This window comes from Pleurodeles waltl, chromosome 1_1 (assembly GCF_031143425.1).
Source record: "Pleurodeles waltl isolate 20211129_DDA chromosome 1_1, aPleWal1.hap1.20221129, whole genome shotgun sequence".
Lineage (NCBI taxonomy): Eukaryota > Metazoa > Chordata > Amphibia > Caudata > Salamandridae > Pleurodeles > Pleurodeles waltl.
Genome location: NC_090436.1, coordinates 147,954,050 through 147,978,934, shown reverse-complemented (window position 1 = coordinate 147,978,934; position 24,885 = coordinate 147,954,050). Strand labels below are relative to the sequence as shown.

General features: G+C 45.2%; 1 protein-coding gene across 1 annotated transcript in view; it reads right to left on the bottom strand.

Annotated features, from left to right (window-relative positions):
• The window catches only part of SMAD4 (SMAD family member 4), a 190,215-nt gene that overhangs the window by 108,981 nt on the left and 56,349 nt on the right, over positions 1 to 24,885 (bottom strand). Inside the window, exon 2 of the mRNA XM_069219387.1 lies at positions 21,637 to 22,012. Within this exon, the coding sequence (XP_069075488.1) occupies positions 21,637 to 21,876 (240 nt within the window). The 5' untranslated portion in view covers positions 21,877 to 22,012. The remainder of the gene's footprint in view (positions 1 to 21,636; positions 22,013 to 24,885) is intronic.

Sequence of the window (24,885 nt, the reverse complement as noted above, 5' to 3'; positions counted from 1 at the left end):
ACTATTCATATTTACATCCAAACCAAATTGATTGATAGATTACTTTTGGGCCTCCCATGCTTTAGGCTTGATTATAATTTGTGGAAGGGACAGGCAGTGTTGCAGCTCGCGAGGGGAAGTGGATGAGGAGGCTCAACGGGAAGTCACTGTGTCTCTATCCCACCAGTCTCTTCTGTCGCCTTGGTGTTAGGAGTTGTGTCCCTCTTGTGCAGGAAGACCAGTGCTTTCTAGATGGCAACACCTGGGATGGGCTCCTAGTGACACGCTTGTCTTCCACAGGGTGTGACTCAAAGTTTTGTGTGGGAGATCCGGTACCCCCATTGTACGCAAGTGATTGATGGGACGGGACCTAGGAGTAGGGATGGAAGACAGGAGTTTGAGGTCAGTGCCACCTGTCACTGGCATGTGTCAGTGCAGGCAAGAAGCCCTTGGCCTCACCGCTGCTCACACAAAGCAGGGGCTGATACGGTGGTCTTGCGTAGTCCAGTACAGAATCAGGAACACTAAAAGTACACCAGGATGTCATAGTGGGAACCTCACCTCTGGCTACCCTTAGTGCCCAGAGTGATTCAGGGGAGGGGGGATTAGCACCCCTTCTTTGTATATGATCATGGGAAAGGCATTCTTAGGACGCCATGGCTCTGTTGTGGGGGCAGTAGGGTGCGACTAGCTCAGTAGCATTCTAAACAAGCATTTGTTTTAAAAAACAGAGCAAAACTATTTGAGGAAACAACACATAGAAAGGTAGTGGATGGAAAATACAAAGGAGTAATTCCGTCAAATATTATATTTAAAAGAAAACACGCACAAACAAAACAGTGCGTACAACGGTATGGCACAGAGCATACAGAAGAGTAAATCCATCAAATCTTATAGTTAAAAAAAAATAAAAAACACAAGCACAAAGCAACCTTACATTAAAAAAAAGAAAATACAGGTTCTCTCACTTTCACACTACACACCCGCACTCGAAGAAGCTACCTCTGACATTTGATCTCAGTCAACAAGATGAAAGCTAGTAGCTACTCAGAACACGATTGCAAGTGTGAACAGCTGCTCAAGATTTTAGAAACATTGTTCCTGAGCAATAGGTAAAATGGAAAGAAATGAAATAATACATGTAAAAGGGCCAGTTGTCGTGGGCGGGAACAATATATCGAAAGGAGGGACAAAAGTGAACAATTCACCACACTAATGAAAGGAAGATACAGTATGTCTCGTAGAGACTACGCATAAGCTACCTGGGCGAGACCTAAAAACCAAGTGGAAGGAGGCTAAATAACCTCATAGAGAAATCAACCTGTTTTAAATAATACACAGAAGCCATCTTAACCCCTTAGCTGCTGGGTCTCCAACACCCCCCACGACCCAAAATGCTGAACCCAGGCCATTTGGGATAGCTCGTGCTTAGGCCCCCATAACATTTTGTGCACATAAGCTATCCACGACAAATTTGAAAAATGTTTCCAACATTCTCAAAATTGTAAAGGTACCCAGAGTTTGTGGGTTCACCTGGAGGAGACCAAGAAATTAGCCAAAATACAGCTGAAATGTCTATGTTTAAAAAAAAGAAAGGGGGGGGGGGAGAGAGTGCCGCAGGAGAAAGCATGTGTTTTTTCCCCCTGAAATTGGTATCAACAAAGGGTTTGCAGTGCTAAAATCACCATCGTCCCAGCTTTCAGGAACAGTCAGACTTGAATCAGAAAACCAAATGTTTCAACACAGTTTTGGCATTTCACTGGGACATAACCCATTGTTACTATGTTTGAGCTTTCAGCCTCCTTCCAGTTAGTGATGAAATGGGTGTAAATCCAAGTCTGGATCCTGGACAGCTAAACATTTCTGAAAAGTAGACAAAATTCTGAATTCAGCAAGGGGTCTTTCAAGGTTTCCCTACAGAAAACAACAGCTGAAATAAAAAAATATTGAGGTTGAGTTGAAAAAAACAGCTATTTCTGTCCACATTTTCTTCTGCAACTTTTTCCATCTATGGCAGATTTTTTAAAGCAATATACTGTTACGTCTGGTGGATTCTTCTGGTTGCGGGATATATAGGGATTGTAGATTCATCAAGAACCCTAGGTACCCAGAGCCAATAAATGAGCTGCACCTTGAAATAGGTTTTCATTGTATACCGGGTATACAGCAATTTATTTGGTAAAATATGAAAAGTCAGAAATAGGTATCAAGGAAACCTTTGTATTTCTAAAATGGGCACAAGACAAAGGAGTTTAGAAACCGTGGTTATTTGCACATCTCTGAATTTGCGGGTCCTCATCCTATCACGTGAATTACCGGGCATTTCTCAAATGATTTTTCTTACACAGTGCCTTACATTTGGAAGGCAAAAATGTACAGAAAACCAATGGGCAATAACACTTGTTATTCTATTTCGTGTTCCCCCACGTCTCCCGATAAAAATGGAACCTCACTTGTATGGATAGGTCTAGTGCCCATGACAGGAAACGTCCCAAAACGCAACAAGGACACATCACATTTTTCCATTGAAAAATTATGTGTTTTTTTGCAAAGTGCATAGCTGTGGATTTTGGGCTGCAGCTCAGCCGGCACCTAGGGAAACGTACCAAACCTATACATTTATGAAAGTGGACACCTAAAGGAATCCAGTATGGGGTGACTAGTGGGGCTCTCAATGGGTTCTGTTACCCAGAATCCTTTGCAAACCTCACAATTGAGCTAAAAACACTCTTTCCTCACATTTCGGTGCTACAAAGTTCTGGAATCTGAGGGGATCCGCAAACTTCCATCCACCCAGTATTCCCCCAAGTCACCCGATACAAATGGTGCCTCACTTATGTGGGTAGGTCTAGTGCCCGCAACAGGAAATGCCCCAAAACACAACATGGACACATCATATTTTCCCAAAGAAAACTGACCTGTTTTTTCCAAAGTGCCTAGTTATGGATTTTGGCCTCTAGCTCAGCACCTAGGGGCACCTACCAAACCTATACATTTATGGAAAGTAGACACTTAGGGGAATCCAGAACGTGGTGACTTGTTGGGGTTCCTACCAGGTTCTGTCACTTCAGAATCCTTTGCAAACCTCAAAATTTGGCTAAGAAACACGTTTGCTGCACATTTAGGTGATGGAAAGTGCTGAAATCTGAGGGGAGCCATATACTTTTTTCCACCCAGCATTCCCCCAAGTCTCCCAATAAAAAAGGTACTTCACTTGTGTGGGTAGGCCTAGTGCCCGTGATGGATCTCACAACAGTCAATGTCATTCCTTACATGAGGGCAACCCTTGACCCTGAGGTGATCCATTCCTGATGCAGGCACTAGGTACAGACACTCAAGTGGGGTAGCGTTTTTAATCAGGACAGGTAGGAAAAACACTGGGTGATAGGAATTTTGTGGATCCCAGACAACAGGTCCGCAAGCTAAAGGCCAAGCTATCTCCTGTGTCCAGGCAGGGAACTAAAATGGACCCACAACACCCTCCCCATTGCCGAAACAAGGGAGCTAAACAATCATGCCAAGCGAGGGTGCAAGATTCTGAGACCAAAATGCTCTACCCTAAAATCATGTTTAAAAACGTATATTAAAACAAGCAAAGCAGGCAAAGAGACAGTGTAAGGAAATGCCTCCTTGGCATGGTTGCCCCCTGACTTTTTGCCTTTGCTGATGCTATGTTTACAATTGAAAGTGTGCTGAGGCCTGCTAACCAGGCCCCAGCACCAGTGTTCTTTCCCTAACCTGTACTTTTGTATCCACAATTGGCAGACCCTGGCATCCAGATAAGTCCCTTGTAACTGGTACTTCTAGTACCAAGGGCCCTGATGCCAAGGAAGGTCTCTAAGGGCTGCAGCATGTCTTATGCCACCCTGGAGACCTCTCACTCAGCACAGACACACTGCTACCAGCTTGTGTGTGCTAGTGAGGACAAAACGAGTAAGTCGACATGGCACTCCCCTCAGGGTGCCATGCCAGCCTCTCACTGCCTATGCAGTATAGGTAAGACACCCCTCTAGCAGGCCTTACAGCCCTAAGGCAGGGTGCACTATACCATAGGTGAGGGTACCAGTGCATGAGCATGGTACCCCTACAGTGTCTAAACAAAACCTTAGACATTGTAAGTGCAGGGTAGCCATAAGAGTATATGGTCTGGGAGTCTGTCAAACACGAACTCCACAGCACCATAATGGCTACACTGAAAACTGGGAAGTTTGGTATCAAACTTCTCAGCACAATAAATGCACACTGATGCCAGTGTACATTTTATTGTAAAATACACCACAGAGGGCACCTTAGAGGTGCCCCCTGAAACTTAACCGACTATCTGTGTAGGCTGACTAGTTTTAGCAGCCTGCCACGAACCGAGACATGTTGCTGGCCCCATGGGGAGAGTGCCTTTGTCACTCTGAGGCCAGTAACAAAGCCTGCACTGGGTGGAGATGCTAACACCTCTCCCAGGCAGGAATTGTCACACCTGGCGGTGAGCCTCAAAGGCTCACCTCCTTTGTGCCAACCCAGCAGGACACTCCAGCTAGTGGAGTTGCCCGCCCCCTCCGGCCAGGCCCCACTTTTGGCGGCAAGGCCGGAGAAGATAATGAGAAAAACAAGGAGGAGTCACTGGCCAGTCAGGACAGCCCCTAAGGTGTCCTGAGCTGAGGTGACTCTGACTTTTAGAAATCCTCCATCTTGCAGATGGAGGATTCCCCCAATAGGGTTAGGCTTGTGACCCCCTCCCCTTGGGAGGAGGCACAAAGAGGGTGTACCCACCCTCAGGGCTAGTAGCCATTGGCTACTAACCCCCCAGACCTAAACACGCCCTTAAATTTAGTATTTAAGGGCTACCCTGAACCCTAGAAAATTAGATTCCTGCAACTACAAGAAGAAGGACTGCCCAGCTGAAAACCCCTGCAGCGGAAGACCAGAAGACGACAACTGCCTTGGCTCCAGAAACTCACCGGCCTGTCTCCTGCCTTCCAAAGATCCTGCTCCAGCGACGCCTTCCAAAGGGACCAGCGACCTCGACATCCTCTGAGGACTGCCCCTACTTCGAAAAGACAAGAAACTCCCGAGGACAGCGGACCTGCTCCAAGAAAAGCTGCAACTTTGTTTCCAGCAACTTTAAAGAACCCTGCAAGCTCCCCGCAAGAAGCGTGAGACTTGCAACACTGCACCCGGCGACCCCGACTCGGCTGGTGGCGATCCAACACCTCAGGAGGGACCCCAGGACTACTCTGATACTGTGAGTACCAAAACCTGTCCCCCCTGAGCCCCCACAGCGCCGCCTGCAGAGGGAATCCCGAGGCTTCCCCTGACCGCGACTCTTTGAACCTAAAGTCCCGACGCCTGGGAGAGACCCTGCACCCGCAGCCCCCAGGACCTGAAGGACCGGACTTTCACTGGAGAAGTGACCCCCAGGAGTCCCTCTCCCTTGCCCAAGTGGAGGTTTCCCCGAGGAACCCCCCCCTTGCCTGCCTGCAGCGCTGAAGAGATCCCGAGATCTCTCATAGACTAACATTGCGAACCCGACGCTTGTTTCTACACTGCACCCGGCCGCCCCCGCGCCGCTGAGGGTGAAATTTCTGTGTGGACTTGTGTCCCCCCCCGGTGCCCTACAAAACCCCCCTGGTCTGCCCTCCGAAGACGCGGGTACTTACCTGCAAGCAGACCGGAACCGGGGCACCCCCTTATCTCCATTCTAGCCTATGTGTTTTGGGCACCACTTTGAACTCTGCACCTGACCGGCCCTGAGCTGCTGGTGTGGTGACTTTGGGGTTGCTCTGAACCCCCAACGGTGGGCTACCTTGGACCAAGAACTGAACCCTGTAAGTGTCTTACTTACCTGGTAAAACTAACAAATACTTACCTCCCCTAGGAACTGTGAAAATTGCACTAAGTGTCCACTTTTAAAACAGCTATTTGTGAATAACTTGAAAAGTATACATGCAATTTTGATGATTTGAAGTTCCTAAAGTACTTACCTGCAATACCTTTCGAATGAGCTATTACATGTAGAATTTGAACCTGTGGTTCTTAAAATAAACTAAGAAAAGATATTTTTCTATACAAAAACCTATTGGCTGGATTTGTCTCTGAGTGTGTGTACCTCATTTATTGTCTATGTGTATGTACAACAAATGCTTAACACTACTCCTTGGATAAGCCTACTGCTCGACCACACTACCACAAAATAGAGCATTAGTATTATCTATTTTTACCACTATTTTACCTCTAAGGGGAACCCTTGGACTCTGTGCATGCTATTCCTTACTTTGAAATAGCACATACAGAGCCAACTTCCTACATTGGTGGATCAGCGGTGGGGTACAAGACTTTGCATTTGCTGGACTACTCAGCCAATACCTGATCACACGACAAATTCCAAAATTGTCATTAGAAATTGATTTTTGCAATTTGAAAAGTTTTCTAAATTCTTAAAAGTCCTGCTAGGGCCTTGTGTGTTAAGTCCCTGTTTAGCATTTCTTTTAGAGTTTAAAAGTTTGTAAAAGTTTGAATTAGATTCTAGAACCAGTTGTAGATTCTTAAAAAGTATTCCAACTTTTAGAAGCAAAATGTCTAGCACAGATGTGACTGTGGTGGAACTCGACACCACACCTTACCTCCATCTTAAGATGAGGGAGCTAAGGTCACTCTGTAAAATAAAGAAAATAACAATGGGCCCCAAACCTACCAAAATACAGCTCCAGGAGCTTTTGGCAGAGTTTGAAAAGGCCAACCCCTCTGAGGGTGGCAACTCAGAGGAAGAGGATAGTGACTTGGAGGACAATTCCCCCCTACCAGTCCTATCTAAGGAGAACAGGGTCCCTCAAACCCTGACTCCAAAAATAATAGTCAGAGATGCTGGTTCCCTCACAGGAGAGACCAACACCTCTGAAATCACTGAGGATAGCCCCAGTGAAGAGGACATCCAGTTAGCCAGGATGGCCAAAAGGTTGGCTTTGGAAAGACAGATCCTAGCCATAGAGAGGGAAAGACAAGAGATGGGCCTAGGACCCATCAATGGTGGCAGCAACATAAATAGGGTCAGAGATTCTCCTGACATGTTGAAAATCCCTAAAGGGATTGTAACTAAATATGAAGATGGTGATGACATCACCAAATGGTTCACAGCTTTTGAGAGGGCTTGTGTAACCAGAAAAGTGAACAGATCTCACTGGGGTGCTCTCCTTTGGGAAATGTTCACAGGAAAGTGTAGGGATAGACTCCTCACACTCTCTGGACCAGATGCAGAATCTTATGACCTCATGAAGGGTACCCTGATTGAGGGCTTTGGATTCTCCACTGAGGAGTACAGGATTAGGTTCAGGGGGGCTCAGAAATCCTCGAGCCAGACCTGGGTTGACTTTGTTGACTACTCAGTGAAAACACTAGATGGTTGGATTCAAGGCAGTGGTGTAAGTAATTATGATGGGCTGTACAATTTATTTGTGAAAGAACACCTGTTAAGTAATTGTTTCAATGATAAACTGCATCAGCATCTGGTAGACCTAGGACCAATTTCTCCCCAAGAATTGGGAAAGAAGGCGGACCATTGGGTCAAGACAAGGGTGTCCAAGACTTCAACAGGGGGTGACCAAAAGAAAGGGGTCACAAAGACTCCCCAGCAGAAGGGTGATGAGACAACCAAAACTAAAAATAGTAAAGAGTCTTCTACAGGCCCCCAAAAACCTGCACAGGAGGGTGGGCCCAGAGCCTCTTCACAAAACAATGGGTACAAGGGTAAAAACTTTGATCCCAAAAAGGCCTGGTGTCATAGCTGTAAACAGCATGGACACCAAACTGGAGACAAGGCCTGTCCCAAGAAAGGTTCCACTCCAAACTCCCATCCAGGTAACACTGGTATGGCTAGTCTCCAAGTGGGATCAACAGTGTGCCCAGAGCAAATCAGGGTCCACACTGAAGCTACTCTAGTTTCTGAGGGTGGGGTGGATTTAGCCACACTAGCTGTCTGGCCGCCTAACATGCAAAAATACAGACAGCAACTCTTAATTAATGGGACTAGAATAGAGGGCCTGAGGGATACAGGTGCCAGTGTCACCATGGTGACAGAGAAACTGGTTTCCCCTGGCCAATACCTGACTGGAAAAACTTACACAGTCACCAACGCTGACAATCAGAGAAAAGTACATCCCATGGCAATGGTTACTTTAGAATGGGGAGGGGTCAATGGCCTGAAACAGGTGGTGGTCTCCTCAAATATCCCAGTGGACTGTCTGCTTGGAAATGACCTGGAGTCCTCAGCATGGGCTGAGGTAGAGCTAAAAACCCATGCAGCAATGCTGGGTATCCCTGAACTGGTGTGTGTGAAAACAAGAGCACAGTGCAAGGCACAGGGTGAAAAAGTAGAGCTGGAGTCTGGAAAAATGGCCCAGCCTACCAAGAGAACAGGAAAGTCAGTTGGGAAACCAACTGCAACACAGCAAAAGAAAGGGAACCTCTCTTCTCAGGAAGAAGTTCTGCCCTCTGAGGGAACTGAGCCTTTGGAGCTTGAACCTTATCAGGTTGAGCTCTTAGGCCCAGGGGGACCCTCAAGGGAAGAGCTGTGTAAGGGACAAGAAACCTGTCCCTCTCTTGAAGGCCTTAGGCAGCAAGCTGCTGAAGAGTCCAAAGGCAAGAAAAATGGAACACATAGGGTCTATTGGGAAGATGGGCTCCTGTACACTGAGGCCAGAGACCCCAAACCTGGTGCCACTAGGAGAGTGGTAGTGCCTCAGCTGTTCAGAGAGTTCATCCTAACATTGGCCCATGACATTCCCCTTGCTGGACATTTGGGACAAACCAAGACGTGGGAGAGGTTAGTCAACCACTTCTACTGGCCCAATATGTCCAACATGGTTAAGGAGTTTTGCCTCTCCTGCCCCACCTGTCAAGCCAGTGGTAAGACAGGTGGGCATCCAAAGGCCCCCCTCATTCCACTTCCAGTGGTGGGGGTGCCCTTTGAAAGAGTGGGTGTGGACATAGTTGGTCCACTGGAACCTCCCACAGCCTCAGGAAATATGTATATCCTGGTAGTAGTGGATCATGCTACCAGGTATCCTGAAGCTATTCCCCTTAGGTCGACTACTGCCCCTGCAGTAGCCAAGGCCCTCATTGGTATCTTTACCAGAGTGGGTTTCCCTAAGGAGGTGGTGTCTGACAGAGGTACCAACTTCATGTCAGCATACCTAAAGCACATGTGGAATGAGTGTGGAGTGACTTATAAATTCACTACACCATACCATCCACAAACTAATGGCTTGGTTGAGAGATTCAACAAGACATTAAAAGGCATGATCATGGGGCTCCCAGAAAAGCTCAAAAGGAGATGGGATGTCCTCTTGCCATGTCTGCTTTTCGCTTACAGAGAGGTGCCACAGAAGGGAGTAGGATTCTCACCCTTTGAACTTCTGTTTGGTCATCCTGTAAGGGGACCACTTGCCCTTGTTAAAGAAGGCTGGGAGAGACCTCTCCATGAGCCTAAACAGGACATAGTGGACTATGTACTTGGCCTTCGCTCTAGAATGGCAGAGTACATGGAAAAGGCAACCAAAAACCTTGAGGCCAGCCAACAGCTCCAGAAGTTTTGGTATGACCAAAAGGCTGCACTGGTTGAGTTCCAACCAGGGCAGAAAGTCTGGGTTCTGGAGCCTGTGGCTCCCAGGGCACTCCAGGACAAATGGAGTGGCCCTTACCCAGTGCTAGAAAGGAAGAGTCAGGTCACCTACCTGGTGGACCTGGGCACAAGCAGGAGCCCCAAGAGGGTGATCCATGTGAACCGCCTTAAGCTCTTCCATGACAGGGCTGATGTGAATCTGTTGATGGTAACAGATGAGGATCAGGAGGCAGAGAGTGAACCTCTCCCTGATCTTCTGTCATCAGACCCAAAAGATGGCACAGTAGATGGAGTGATCTACTCAGACACCCTCTCTGGCCAACAGCAAGCTGATTGTAGGAGAGTCCTACAACAGTTTCCTGAACTCTTCTCCTTAACCCCTGGTCAGACACACCTGTGTACCCATGATGTGGACACAGGAGACAGCATGCCTGTCAAAAACAAAATCTTTAGACAGTCTGACCATGTTAAGGAAAGCATCAAGGTGGAAGTCCACAAGATGCTGGAATTGGGAGTAATTGAGCGCTCTGACAGCCCCTGGGCTAGCCCAGTGGTCTTAGTCCCCAAACCTCACACCAAAGATGGAAAGAAAGAGATGAGGTTTTGTGTGGACTACAGAGGGCTCAATTCTGTCACCAAGACAGATGCCCATCCAATTCCAAGAGCTGATGAGCTCATTGATAAATTAGGTGCTGCCAAATTTCTAAGTACCTTTGACTTGACAGCAGGGTACTGGCAAATAAAAATGGCACCTGGAGCAAAAGAAAAGACAGCATTCTCCACACCTGATGGGCATTATCAGTTTACTGTTATGCCCTTTGGTTTAAAGAATGCCCCTGCCACCTTCCAAAGGTTGGTGAATCAAGTCCTTGCTGGCTTGGAGTCCTTTAGCACAGCTTATCTTGATGATATTGCTGTCTTTAGCTCCACCTGGCAGGATCACCTGGTCCACCTGAAGAAGGTTTTGAAGGCTCTGCAATCTGCAGGCCTCTCTATCAAGGCATCCAAATGCCAGATAGGGCAGGGAACTGTGGTTTACTTGGGCCACCTTGTAGGTGGAGGCCAAGTTCAGCCACTCCAACCCAAGATCCAGACTATTCTGGACTGGGTAGCTCCAAAAACCCAGACTCAAGTCAGGGCATTCCTTGGCTTGACTGGGTATTACAGGAGGTTTGTGAAGGGATATGGATCCATTGTGACAGCCCTCACTGAACTCACCTCCAAGAAAATGCCCAAGAAAGTGAACTGGACTGTGGAATGCCAACAGGCCTTTGACACCCTGAAACAGGCAATGTGCTCAGCACCAGTTCTAAAAGCTCCAGATTATTCTAAGCAGTTCATTGTGCAGACTGATGCCTCTGAACATGGGATAGGGGCAGTTTTGTCCCAAACAAATGATGATGGCCTTGACCAGCCTGTTGCTTTCATTAGCAGGAGGTTACTCCCCAGGGAGCAGCGTTGGAGTGCCATTGAGAGGGAGGCCTTTGCTGTGGTTTGGTCCCTGAAGAAGCTGAGACCATACCTCTTTGGGACTCACTTCCTAGTTCAAACTGACCACAGACCTCTCAAATGGCTGATGCAAATGAAAGGTGAAAATCCTAAACTGTTGAGGTGGTCCATCTCCCTACAGGGAATGGACTTTATAGTGGAACACAGACCTGGGACTGCCCATGCCAATGCAGATGGCCTTTCCAGGTTCTTCCACTTAGAAAATGAAGACTCTCTTGGGAAAGGTTAGTCTCATCCTCTTTCGTTTGGGGGGGGGTTGTGTAAGGAAATGCCTCCTTGGCATGGTTGCCCCCTGACTTTTTGCCTTTGCTGATGCTATGTTTACAATTGAAAGTGTGCTGAGGCCTGCTAACCAGGCCCCAGCACCAGTGTTCTTTCCCTAACCTGTACTTTTGTATCCACAATTGGCAGACCCTGGCATCCAGATAAGTCCCTTGTAACTGGTACTTCTAGTACCAAGGGCCCTGATGCCAAGGAAGGTCTCTAAGGGCTGCAGCATGTCTTATGCCACCCTGGAGACCTCTCACTCAGCACAGACACACTGCTACCAGCTTGTGTGTGCTAGTGAGGACAAAACGAGTAAGTCGACATGGCACTCCCCTCAGGGTGCCATGCCAGCCTCTCACTGCCTATGCAGTATAGGTAAGACACCCCTCTAGCAGGCCTTACAGCCCTAAGGCAGGGTGCACTATACCATAGGTGAGGGTACCAGTGCATGAGCATGGTACCCCTACAGTGTCTAAACAAAACCTTAGACATTGTAAGTGCAGGGTAGCCATAAGAGTATATGGTCTGGGAGTCTGTCAAACACGAACTCCACAGCACCATAATGGCTACACTGAAAACTGGGAAGTTTGGTATCAAACTTCTCAGCACAATAAATGCACACTGATGCCAGTGTACATTTTATTGTAAAATACACCACAGAGGGCACCTTAGAGGTGCCCCCTGAAACTTAACCGACTATCTGTGTAGGCTGACTAGTTTTAGCAGCCTGCCACGAACCGAGACATGTTGCTGGCCCCATGGGGAGAGTGCCTTTGTCACTCTGAGGCCAGTAACAAAGCCTGCACTGGGTGGAGATGCTAACACCTCTCCCAGGCAGGAATTGTCACACCTGGCGGTGAGCCTCAAAGGCTCACCTCCTTTGTGCCAACCCAGCAGGACACTCCAGCTAGTGGAGTTGCCCGCCCCCTCCGGCCAGGCCCCACTTTTGGCGGCAAGGCCGGAGAAGATAATGAGAAAAACAAGGAGGAGTCACTGGCCAGTCAGGACAGCCCCTAAGGTGTCCTGAGCTGAGGTGACTCTGACTTTTAGAAATCCTCCATCTTGCAGATGGAGGATTCCCCCAATAGGGTTAGGCTTGTGACCCCCTCCCCTTGGGAGGAGGCACAAAGAGGGTGTACCCACCCTCAGGGCTAGTAGCCATTGGCTACTAACCCCCCAGACCTAAACACGCCCTTAAATTTAGTATTTAAGGGCTACCCTGAACCCTAGAAAATTAGATTCCTGCAACTACAAGAAGAAGGACTGCCCAGCTGAAAACCCCTGCAGCGGAAGACCAGAAGACGACAACTGCCTTGGCTCCAGAAACTCACCGGCCTGTCTCCTGCCTTCCAAAGATCCTGCTCCAGCGACGCCTTCCAAAGGGACCAGCGACCTCGACATCCTCTGAGGACTGCCCCTACTTCGAAAAGACAAGAAACTCCCGAGGACAGCGGACCTGCTCCAAGAAAAGCTGCAACTTTGTTTCCAGCAACTTTAAAGAACCCTGCAAGCTCCCCGCAAGAAGCGTGAGACTTGCAACACTGCACCCGGCGACCCCGACTCGGCTGGTGGCGATCCAACACCTCAGGAGGGACCCCAGGACTACTCTGATACTGTGAGTACCAAAACCTGTCCCCCCTGAGCCCCCACAGCGCCGCCTGCAGAGGGAATCCCGAGGCTTCCCCTGACCGCGACTCTTTGAACCTAAAGTCCCGACGCCTGGGAGAGACCCTGCACCCGCAGCCCCCAGGACCTGAAGGACCGGACTTTCACTGGAGAAGTGACCCCCAGGAGTCCCTCTCCCTTGCCCAAGTGGAGGTTTCCCCGAGGAACCCCCCCCTTGCCTGCCTGCAGCGCTGAAGAGATCCCGAGATCTCTCATAGACTAACATTGCGAACCCGACGCTTGTTTCTACACTGCACCCGGCCGCCCCCGCGCCGCTGAGGGTGAAATTTCTGTGTGGACTTGTGTCCCCCCCCGGTGCCCTACAAAACCCCCCTGGTCTGCCCTCCGAAGACGCGGGTACTTACCTGCAAGCAGACCGGAACCGGGGCACCCCCTTATCTCCATTCTAGCCTATGTGTTTTGGGCACCACTTTGAACTCTGCACCTGACCGGCCCTGAGCTGCTGGTGTGGTGACTTTGGGGTTGCTCTGAACCCCCAACGGTGGGCTACCTTGGACCAAGAACTGAACCCTGTAAGTGTCTTACTTACCTGGTAAAACTAACAAATACTTACCTCCCCTAGGAACTGTGAAAATTGCACTAAGTGTCCACTTTTAAAACAGCTATTTGTGAATAACTTGAAAAGTATACATGCAATTTTGATGATTTGAAGTTCCTAAAGTACTTACCTGCAATACCTTTCGAATGAGCTATTACATGTAGAATTTGAACCTGTGGTTCTTAAAATAAACTAAGAAAAGATATTTTTCTATACAAAAACCTATTGGCTGGATTTGTCTCTGAGTGTGTGTACCTCATTTATTGTCTATGTGTATGTACAACAAATGCTTAACACTACTCCTTGGATAAGCCTACTGCTCGACCACACTACCACAAAATAGAGCATTAGTATTATCTATTTTTACCACTATTTTACCTCTAAGGGGAACCCTTGGACTCTGTGCATGCTATTCCTTACTTTGAAATAGCACATACAGAGCCAACTTCCTACAGACAGGCTGAATTAAAAAGGCAATTTGGTGTCACAATTTATATGTTAAAAACAGCCAATGGTCAAATTTAAAAAATAAGGCCCTCATAACAAGTCCGGTGGTCTTCAGACCGCCAGACTCACAGTGGCAGTTCCAACGCTGACGGGCCGGTGGTGTGGACTGCCATGTAAGAGTATGGCGGTTTGGCCTGTGCCAAACTGCCACTTTCACGTTCCTACCGCATCTCTGATCCTAGATAAGTATCTAGACAATCTAAGACCACCAGCGGTATTTCGAGTCCCCTTTCCGCCAGGGTTTTTGTGGTGGTAGAACCGCCACGAAAACCTGGGCAGAAAGGCTACTGGCGACAGGAATTTGTATTCCTGTCACTGGTAGACAACTAGCACACTCCCCCCTACATCCAAGAGCCCCCAGCATCCTTCCCTTACAACATTCTCACCCCCAACCCCTGCTCACCATAGTAACCCCTCCCACCCCTGCACTTACACCCAACCCCCCACATTCACCCACACACCCAAATGCACATGCACACCCTGTCACTCACTCACAACGCCCTTACACTCGCACACACACACACACAACACCCCCAATTCCATACAAACACACACACACACACAACACCCCTTTCAGACGGTCACCCTACCTGGTCGTTGAGGTGGTAATCCGGGAGGGAACGGGTCCTGGCACTTGCACCGCCGCCAGCGCCCAGCCAACACAACACCACCACACCTTTTTTCGTATTGAAATACGGCGGGTGGTGTTTTGTTGGCGTCGCGGTGTCGGCAGTGAATGCAACCGCCACTAGACGGCCGACCACCAGTACAACTGCTGGCTGTTTTCTGCATGGAAAATGGCAGAAAACCACCCGCAGTCGTAATATGGCAGTCCGAGGACCGCCCTGCTGGAGGTCTTTTGGCGGCTGCCAGCACGGCGGTCTTCCCCGCCAAACTCGTAATGAGCCCCTAAGTGTGATTATGCAGGATGTCTTGGATGTCATCAAAAGAGAGAGAGACCAAAAAGGACTCCACTTCGGCAGGCGTCAGTGACCAGCGGGTTGGCAGAAGGATCCACGGAGCAGAAGTGTGCAGAAGTCCCAGACACAGAGAAACCTGCGTAGGCGGCACCATCCATTGTGCAAAATGGTGTTGGAGCCATAAAGTTCACAAGTGGTGGCTCATAAGTTGCCTCGTGAATTAACCTCAGTCTCAAGGGGCAAAACTGTAAATGACCCCTCATCGAGAACATTAACAGTTCCTTGTTCACAGGAGGCACGGGCTGTCCGGCAAGACACACTGAAAGTGCGCATTTGATGAAGCACCAGATGCAAAGGAATACCGGCTGCACACACCAAAAGACTGGTCTGAATGACAATGACTAATCGCTCTCCAGCTCCCCCAGCAAGGGAGCATCGAAGTACTGCCTCATGCGTTCATGACACAGCTGGGCTCGTGCTAGCTCTATCACTCCGCTAGGCTGAGATGGGACAGCCACTGTATATCAAAAATAGCAGCAACAGTATTCCGCCAATTAACGCCAAAGTTATTGGGAATCCATTAAAAACACTTAAAAACAGCGATTATATGGCTGAAGGTATCACTCCAAACACGGTCTGGAAGGTGCTGGCAAATCCATAACAGACCGCTTTAGAGAAGTGAACAATCCCCATAGTGTCAGATGCGTTGAATATTCTGTCCACTAATTCTCCAAAGTGGTTGGGAAAATTGGTATTTAATAGGGACTCTATTTCAGCCGATGATCTTGCTAACTGGAGATTATGTGTCTCCTTGGCTGATGTCAGAGCTACTTGTTTTTGGAACAATAGCGCCTTTAATCTGCTAAGCTTGTCAAAATTTACTTTCAAAGTAGCAATGTGTGGCCACATTTCTGCCACTCTTATCTCATGTGTTGGGGGAAATAGAACACTGCCACAAGTTACAATTTGAGAAACCGAAATTGCGTAAGCAGTGCCAGGTTTCATGCCACAGCAGGTTTCATTGTTCAGAACCACATAACTTCCATTTGAAAGTATATGAAATACTGGACAAATCAGAGGGACAGGAGTACCCTTCAGATAGCATGCCAAATTGGTGACCTCGGCATTGCAAAGGCCATGCAAAGAGACTTGCTTACAGATCGTTGAATGACTAACAGTAGTCTCACGTTCGTTTCCACTAAGAAAGGCCTCAGTTTTGTCATAGAGACCTATGAAAGGCAACTCCCAACTCTTCGTGTATGTAACGGTCTCCTAACCGCTCATATCTGCGTACAGCAAGAGGTTTCAAACATTTTGTGAAACAAAAAGTGGATATAGACAAATATATAACTCCATGAACTAACCAACCCGCTGATGGTGTTTCTGCCACAGTGAAAGACAGTTTTTATAAAACAATTGTGGAGTAGACATGAGCTAAAGTAAAGGTAAGATCTCAAATTAATCCATATTGTCAACCCAGAGTTTCCTTGCTTGTTACTTGAGTGTGTCAACATTTTAACTCCTACATGAAATACTAGGGTTTCATCAGGACAAGGGGGTTGAGGAGGCATCTGTAAAAATCAATGATGGGGTTAGTAAAAGATGGCAGTCTGTAAGATGTGTCATAAAATCGAAGGATTGTACCAATTTTTTTTTTACCTGAAAACCCTTTATATAGAAAAAAAAGATCCAGCACACATGTACACCTTTCTGCAGTAAAAAATGAATGAATTAATATACTCAATCAGGGAGCAGGCCTGTGATGATAAAAATGAAAAAAACAGGATATTGGAAGGCTAAATAAACAATTGGGTAACCACCAGTATAAATTCCCAATAATTTTATTCACCCCCGAACGTCAGTGCCAGGATCCTGGCAGAGAAAAGTCTTGCATTCTTGTGTCCTTTGTTGTAGCATATACTGTCTAAAACATTAAGTTCTTCCAGAAGGGTTTGTATAATTCGTTAGAAGCATCTGTAAACATTGTTGTTTACTAGAACAGTCTTAGATTGCTGTCCTTACATTAGTTCTATTTTGTTTGTATTAGTCTCTTAGCATAGTACAACTTTCTGAAATTAGTGTACTCAATAAATATAAAGTTGTGGTCACTGAAATGAGACACTTCTTTTTAAACTTTCTAATCCAATGTTCTATCAGCCAGGTGGGGTATATTTAGTCTCAACTAACAGCGATTGTCTCGCCTCTGTCAATTTCAGACTTTTTATTAGAAAAAACATTTTTAATCTCATAATAAAATAAAGAAGGCAAGTCCTTAAGAAAACCTACTTCCTTCCTCACATGCTGCAGTTCTCTAATTACTATTTTAAGTTTGACTAATGCAATATTCCAAAGACATGTTCTAAGCTGAGCAAATACTAACTCCAAAGCCATGTCTTTAGGCATGTTCCATGCTGGCTGCACTTCCTCTACTTTTAGCTGGAGCATGGGCCAACTGCTGATTGCTTCCGACTGAGAGCTGCCCTTCCGCTGATCCCGCTGTGATGAGGCACTATTTTATTTTTTCTTCTTCCCTGCTGACCTTTTTGAACCTCTTGCCATTTATAGCTATATTTTACTGTGACACACACCTCAAAGAATCCCTTTACTCCTTTGAGATGAATGTTTATTGTGTCATCAGATGATGTTATCTGCTCTTATTGTGACAACAGATATTATCTGCTTCCAAATGTAGGTTCACTAAGACATGGACGCAATTGCTTTCTTTATGATAAGAATTTTTGCCAAATGTCATTTTTTTCCTTTTCATGTACAGAGAGATTCATTGATCTGCTTAGAATTTCAAGGGTGTTGTGTCGAGATCTAACAAGCATTGGCAGAGCCAATTGGTCTCACCTTTGAGACTATTGGTTCTGCCATTGCCATTTGTACATGCTGTGCAGCATGGACATTGCTAACTTTGGCAATGATGTGTAGCCATGCTGTATAGCGAGGTGACTAAAAATAATAAAAATAAAAAAAAGACTGATGCCTCCAGAGCTAATGCACTTTAAAAAAAATCTACTTGCCCTGGCTGCGTCATAGCACTTTCTTAAATTAGTTTTAGCCACACTGCAAAGCATCTGCGCAGCTGTACAGCATGGCTACAAAATATTGCCAAAGCTGATGGCTCTCACAGGCCAGGCCTATTTGCTGTGCCAATGTGTTAGTGGTCTTGGTACATTATGCACAAAAATGCCTATTTTTGTACTAGCTCCTATGTCTTCAGGGACAATAACATTAACAAAGCTCATTTTATTAACTAAAGATGTTTGTAAAGTGCACACTTTCCAAAAACTTTGTTTTTAGTGTCAGAAGGGGAGGGACTGTAAAGACAGAAAGGAAAGGGCTATTTTTTCAACTTTGTTCATAATTGGTTTTAATGTGTATGGAAATCAACATATATTCTTCTCTTTTGTCCTTAACATAAAGCATGTTTAAAAAGTGTTATAATTTGTTTTCAGTAGTTTCTCTTTTATTGTTTCCCATCATTACATGTGCTTAAGTCTCCATTTTATGGTTTTATTCAATGACCAGTAAGCTTCTTCTCTGCACTAATGTGCATGCGAATATCCTTTTTAGGTTTCGCTTCCAACAGTTCATGTGCTCTCACTTGCAAAAGATACTGTTTTCTGCAATGGGCTTGGAGCCTGCCCATTACATACCATTTGAAGCCTTCTTTGTCACTCTCATTTGTTGCCTTCTAATTGGGTAATTCTACACCCCTCTTGTCCATGTTGCTTTGTCTCTCCCAACCCCACTCGCGGTTCTCCATAATGCTTCTTCTCCTCCATCCCCACCCTTCTGTTGTCCATGCAGCTTCTTTCTTGTTTGTTTTGTGTCTGGTTTGACAGTGCTGCAGTCATAATTTGCCACTGCACAATAAACTTTAAGTGGTCTTTAGAAGAGTAACATATTTCACCTCACACTAAAGTGCTTCAGTTGCAATACACGAGGAACTATGTTACAACTCAAACCTACAATGAGTCATTCCACTTTTTGTCACATTAAATCCCTAATCTCACACAAGGATTCTAAACACAAATAACCCTAGATTGCACCATATGAAATAATGGCATTTGTGTACATGTCAGTCTGAATCTCAGTGTTAGCCTGACCTTGAGATAGCCACCTTACTGACTTTTCATTTTGCAGACCAGGAGGCAAGACCCCATGATGGTTGCCCAGACGTCTTCATAGATTAACACCAAAAGCTGCATCCTCGCAACATTAAAAATATCATCATTTAAAGACTGCTTGACAACAAAAATAAAAAGTATTGGTCTGGTGAAATTGAAAAGCACGAAAAAAGTTAAAGATGCAAAACAATTAGCATTAACTTGCAACACAAAGAGAAATATTAGACAAGAACAAATACTGGACCATAACGTTGTAAAAATGCTGCTTAGAGGTGAACAATGAAATATGTTAGAAGCTTTGGGTACCTGTATCACAATTTCGCCCTCAAGTGTCCTTTAAAGCAATAACAACTTAACATATGTAAAACTGCATAGCAAGATATGACTGCATGTGTCAGCCTGTTTCTTTGCCGTTTATCATTTATTTGGCATGCCTACTGTAAATAAACTCAGCGAAGACATTTGGCAAATACATGTAACCCGGTCTTGAAATATATGACACGAAAAGACACGCAAGCCCAATCAGTGGCAGTCAAAATTATTGACAGAAAGCCCGTATAGTCACGAAACAAAGGCACCAGAGGAGGCACATTCAAACACAAACCTACTAACTCATACATGGTTGTGATCTAGGATCCAAAGCCTTTTTTCAGTGCCAGTAGACTACAATAAAACACAGGAAGGAATTCAAAGGAGAACAGGATTGATTAGTTATTCGTTTTTTTTAACTATTTTTTTACAGCTTATACTTTTATACAAGCATTTAGTTGATGGCTAGGTGCTTCAGAATTTAGCAGATGGGGAACTGAGACGTATAAAGGTAAAACCATTTGTTTGTGAGTATTATTTGTTGTGGTTATCTGCAGAAGTCAGTGTTACACTTCAGGAGATCTCACAGGTTCGAGTCCCAACGGGCTCAAGTCAGTGTTTTTCATGATTTGAACGTTGATACAACATTTTCCGACTCGGGCCTGATTTAGAATTTATTCAACAGGGAATTCAATTACAAACTTGACGGATATCCTCTACCTTACTATAAGTTCATTATATCCTAATGTACTTGTAATAGGGTAGAAAGGATTTCCGCCATGTTTGTGATTGAGTACTCGAACTCCAAACTCTAAATCACAAACTAAGACACTCTCCCAAAGTTCAGGAGGATCAGTGGATAAAAGACGAAGAGTGCCTTGACAGGCAGGACCTTCCAGAAAGCTGTTGAAAATGAAGAAGTGCGTGTTTGACTGCCTCTACCACAGCCGGTCATTTAATATGGTCATTAAAGCCTCTTTCTTAAAGAAAGTAAGACAGTGGACAAGAGGCAGTAAAGCAGAGGTCACGTTTGATATACTTCTAGGCTTTTACAGTTTCAGTATGCAAAATCACACTGTTTGGTAAGAACATGGAATGACTGCTAAAAGTCGTCAGTGAAATATGCACCTGCGCATGTGCGTAGCCTACAAGTTACATGTTGAATCACAACAGATCCAACTCAGCCCTTCATGCTGCTGAGGTTGATGTAATAAGCACAATTAATAGAAACACCTGTAATTTTTGACGCAATGAAACAGAAGAAGTACAACATCAAGTGACATCAAGTGACGTAGCAATACTATGCATGCATACATAAACAATAAACAGCAGAGTAGCAAAAAAAAGAAAAAAAAACAGCTGTCTGCGGCTTGCAGTAATTCTGACTCCATGAGGTGCCATTGATGCACTACATATCGTAGAACATCAGCTTTTGTAATATAAAATAGTTTTAATTCAAATATTGTGGCTACGTCTGTGTACATGTGCCATTTCAGAATGGTCTTAAAAAACTGATATCTAAATCAAAATCTAAGAATAAATTCAAACACGCTCACTAAAGGTTGCCTACGACATGGTAGCTTAACTGGATTCCGTTTGCTGCTATAGTCTTAGCTTAGTTAATCTCCCTTTCACTCTTCTCTATGCCATCTACTTGTGTGCATTTCTCCTAACTTTATCTTCTGGGACTTATCTCTTCTTTGAAAATATATTTTTACAACTTTTGCCAGCGTCACCTATGTCAGACATGGCCAACATAGGTCTAGTAGGTCCAAGTTTTCTAGGTAGTCACTGAAAGTGCAAATATGTTCCATTTAAATTCAGTGGACCTACGGTGGACAGTGCTATCATATGCACTTCTTAATGGACTGCCTGTTCTGGTTTCTCAGAATTGTGACAGCAGTTGCCTCAGGTTTGTAAACGGGTTTTGTTCATCGATATAGCTAAACAGCAAATTCACCACTGGCAGGTCTGCAACAAAGGCAAGAATAATGACACCAATCTAAGAAAATTAACAAGTGTCTGGAATTTCTCTCTTTCGAGACCACTGCAATAGGAGGTAAAAACGGAACAGGAACACTTTCCAAGACCAACTCGATAAACCTAATTTATGGTCGTGCGGCAGTATTTACTGACTTACCACCGTGCATCAATATTGTGATTGTTTGCTTTACTGACCTGCAGCCGACCGTCAAGCGTCCTCTGGATGGTGACACACTTGCTTGGATGAGCGCCATTGGTGGTGATCGCCGTAATCAGGGAATCCAATTCATCTTTTTTCTCCTTCAGTTTCTTAACTAAGCTTTCAATTGCTCGTTTGGCAAATGTTTCACTTTCCCCTCCTTGTCTATGGCACATCAAACTGTGAACAATGCTCAGACAGGCATCGTTACTTGTCGGGGTGTTAGCAATTGACATACTGACAAAAGACGTCTATCTTGTCCTCCGATGTAAAACCAATGTCCAACAAAATAGGACAACAACCAGGCCCAGCAATGCTGAGCTACCGTGAGATGGGCGATCAAACAAACATGACAGGTTGAAGTCAGTCCGCCTATGGAAAAAACACAAATAGCATATTACAATTTAAAAACGAAAGTGAAAAACGAAAGTGAAAAGAGAAAGTGTCCCATTTACCCAAATGCAAATATATATATATATATTTTTTTATAAGTCATTACTTGTGAGGATCATCCAGCATAAGATACCCTGAAGTTGACAGTGTGTTTAATTTGATATAGCAAATACATTAAAATACATAAATTTTGATACAGGAAATAGCTTAAGAAAACGTTTTTTGTAGATATCGGTATATCTCTTTGTACACTATTATTTCTGTACTTCATGGTTAACAGAAGAGACTACGCTGTGCTGCGATAGGACTGTATCGTGAGCAGCATGTACATCAATGTGCGTGGCCTGTGCACAAGGATTCCTAGACGTGTCATCTGTGTGCAGGAGAATGCTTGTAGCCCTGAGTGCAAACATTAATGTTGGTATTTCAGTATAGGTGCCTGAATGGCAGTTGGCACAAAGAGGAAATTATTTCTCAAAGGAGAGGACAGAGTTGGTCATAATATTCAACTTGACCACAAATGTGATTTCCATATTCATTCTACATCTTTCCAAAACAAATTAAGCATCCATTCTCTGCTTTAAAAAAATAATGATGCCTCCCATCCAGCAGTTTGGAAAACAACCATTTATCTGTCGGGCAAATATTCCAGCATACATCCTTCCATCCATCTTTCGATCATCCACTCATACAGCTATCTTTTTGGCAGGCATCCATCATTCTGATTGGAATGTATGCATCCAACTGGTATCCAAACGCCACCTGAACATCAATTCGTCAACCACCTACCTGTCAGGCAATTTGCCTAGCATCTATACACCCCTCCATCAGTCAGGCACCCATCCCGCTGTTGTTTCTGTCTAACCACGCATCTGACTTATTTAGCCATTGGTCCATCCACATAGGATCTTTGTATTAGAAGTACTTACATTATTAAAACTTAGCTGAAGCAATAGGCTGACAGTCTTGAGGCAAGGGGATGCTTTTCATCAATTCTCGAACTGTGTCTGAGAATCCTGTGAGCAGAGCCATCAACATCCAGATGGGAAAGGAATAAGGATTTCATCGTGGTTCAAATCTGCTTTGGGGAAAGGTTGTATCCTAGGTGAAAGTAAGTGAGCTAGAACAACGCTCACTGTATTTTGAACAGTAGGCCAAAGCAAATATGAAAGCCAAGAGACTTTGAAATTCAGTTGAATTGAAGGATGAAACGTGTTATTGGGAGTATTTGTTTAAGACGAGGATATATTCAGTCTTGAAAGAGGTTGACTTCAGATAGGTGGGTGGCATCCATATTTGTATCACAGATATGCAGTTATTGAAATGTTGAATTGCTTTGCTTTTGGAGAATGCAATTTAGTTGTGTGCCATCAGCTCACTATTGAATTTTGAGCCCACAGATAAACACTCCAAGGAGCTCCAGTTTCATTTTGAAAATGGCTTGGGGACAATGGTTCCTTATGGAATAGTGGAGGGCACTTTAGAGAAGATGAAGGGGGCTTGGTGGTCAACAGTGCTGAAAATTGCAGAGGGAGCAAGAAGAACAAAGAAGTGGAACTTGATTATTATTTGCAAAGAGGGAATCATCTACAACTAGGATGGTAGCAAACTCCACCCTGTAGTAGCGTAAGAGGTGGCTGGTATCCAGATGTTGTTGTGGTTCTGTACCAGGGATGTGGACAAGTTTTTATGTTTACTTTGTCCTTGGGACAAGTAGGCCCAACCCCCTGCAGCACAAACCCTTTGGCTGCCTGATTACAGAGAGTGGAACTCTCTGCAGTTGAGGTAATGTGTTTCCAAAAGATAATGCTGTTCGAACTTGTATTTATGGTTCATTATTTGAAAGCCTTCATTATTAGGGTGAGTGCTGTAAATAAATGTTTTAAGGTCACACTTCACTACTGACGTTGGTTCCGGTACCCAAAAAAAAACGTGTATATACATGTTTGAAAAGTTTAGGCTATGCTCCCAGAATGCTCTCTGATTATATGCAAATGAAGTGTCATTTAGTAAAATGTGTTGATGCATGCTAGTATTTCCCAAAAATATTTTGAATGGAAAATCAGTGTAACCATTTTCAACACGATTATGGGAAGCATGAAAATAAACAAACACTGACAAAGCCAACTGATCTGACATATTTTTATAAGTTTTTTAGTTTCATCAATGCGTGTCTTGTTTTGACATGGCTTTTGTAACACTTTATTGTTGTGGGAGCTACCAGGCCCTCAACATTGTAACAAACACTGGCAAACCCCCCCCAAAAAAGTTTTTGAACTCTCTAAAAGCACACCAGCGGCATAACAAAGGCCCCGCAGCCGCCCTCCAGGGGGCCCCTTCAGCACAGCACCTGCCCTGAGTGAGTCTGGAGAGGGGGCTCCTCCATGTTCTTTACAAAGGGGCACCCTCCAGTTTAGTTACGTCACTGATTGCCACTGTAGTACCTGACACTGAACAAAACTACTTTGTGTGACAATATGCTCCTTGTGGAAGAGCAGAATGCGATCACTCACAGTAAAGCCAGCCGAAAGAGAGAGAAATAGAAGTTTAATGAAAACAAAATGTCTTTGTTAACACCAGACCTAATTAGGGACCATGACCCACATGTAGGTAGCTTTATGCATGTCGCAAACAGCGACTTTCGCTGTTTGCGACATGCAAAAAGCACACTGCAATGCACAAACCCAGTTTTGCGATTCGGTAACCTGGTTACCGAATCGCAAAACGGGTTTGCGACTCGCAATTAGTAAGGGGTGTTCCCTTCCTAATTGCGACTCGCAGTGCAATGTAGGATTGTTTTGTGACCGCGAACGCGGGCGCAAACCAATCGCAGTTTGCACCCATTTCAAATG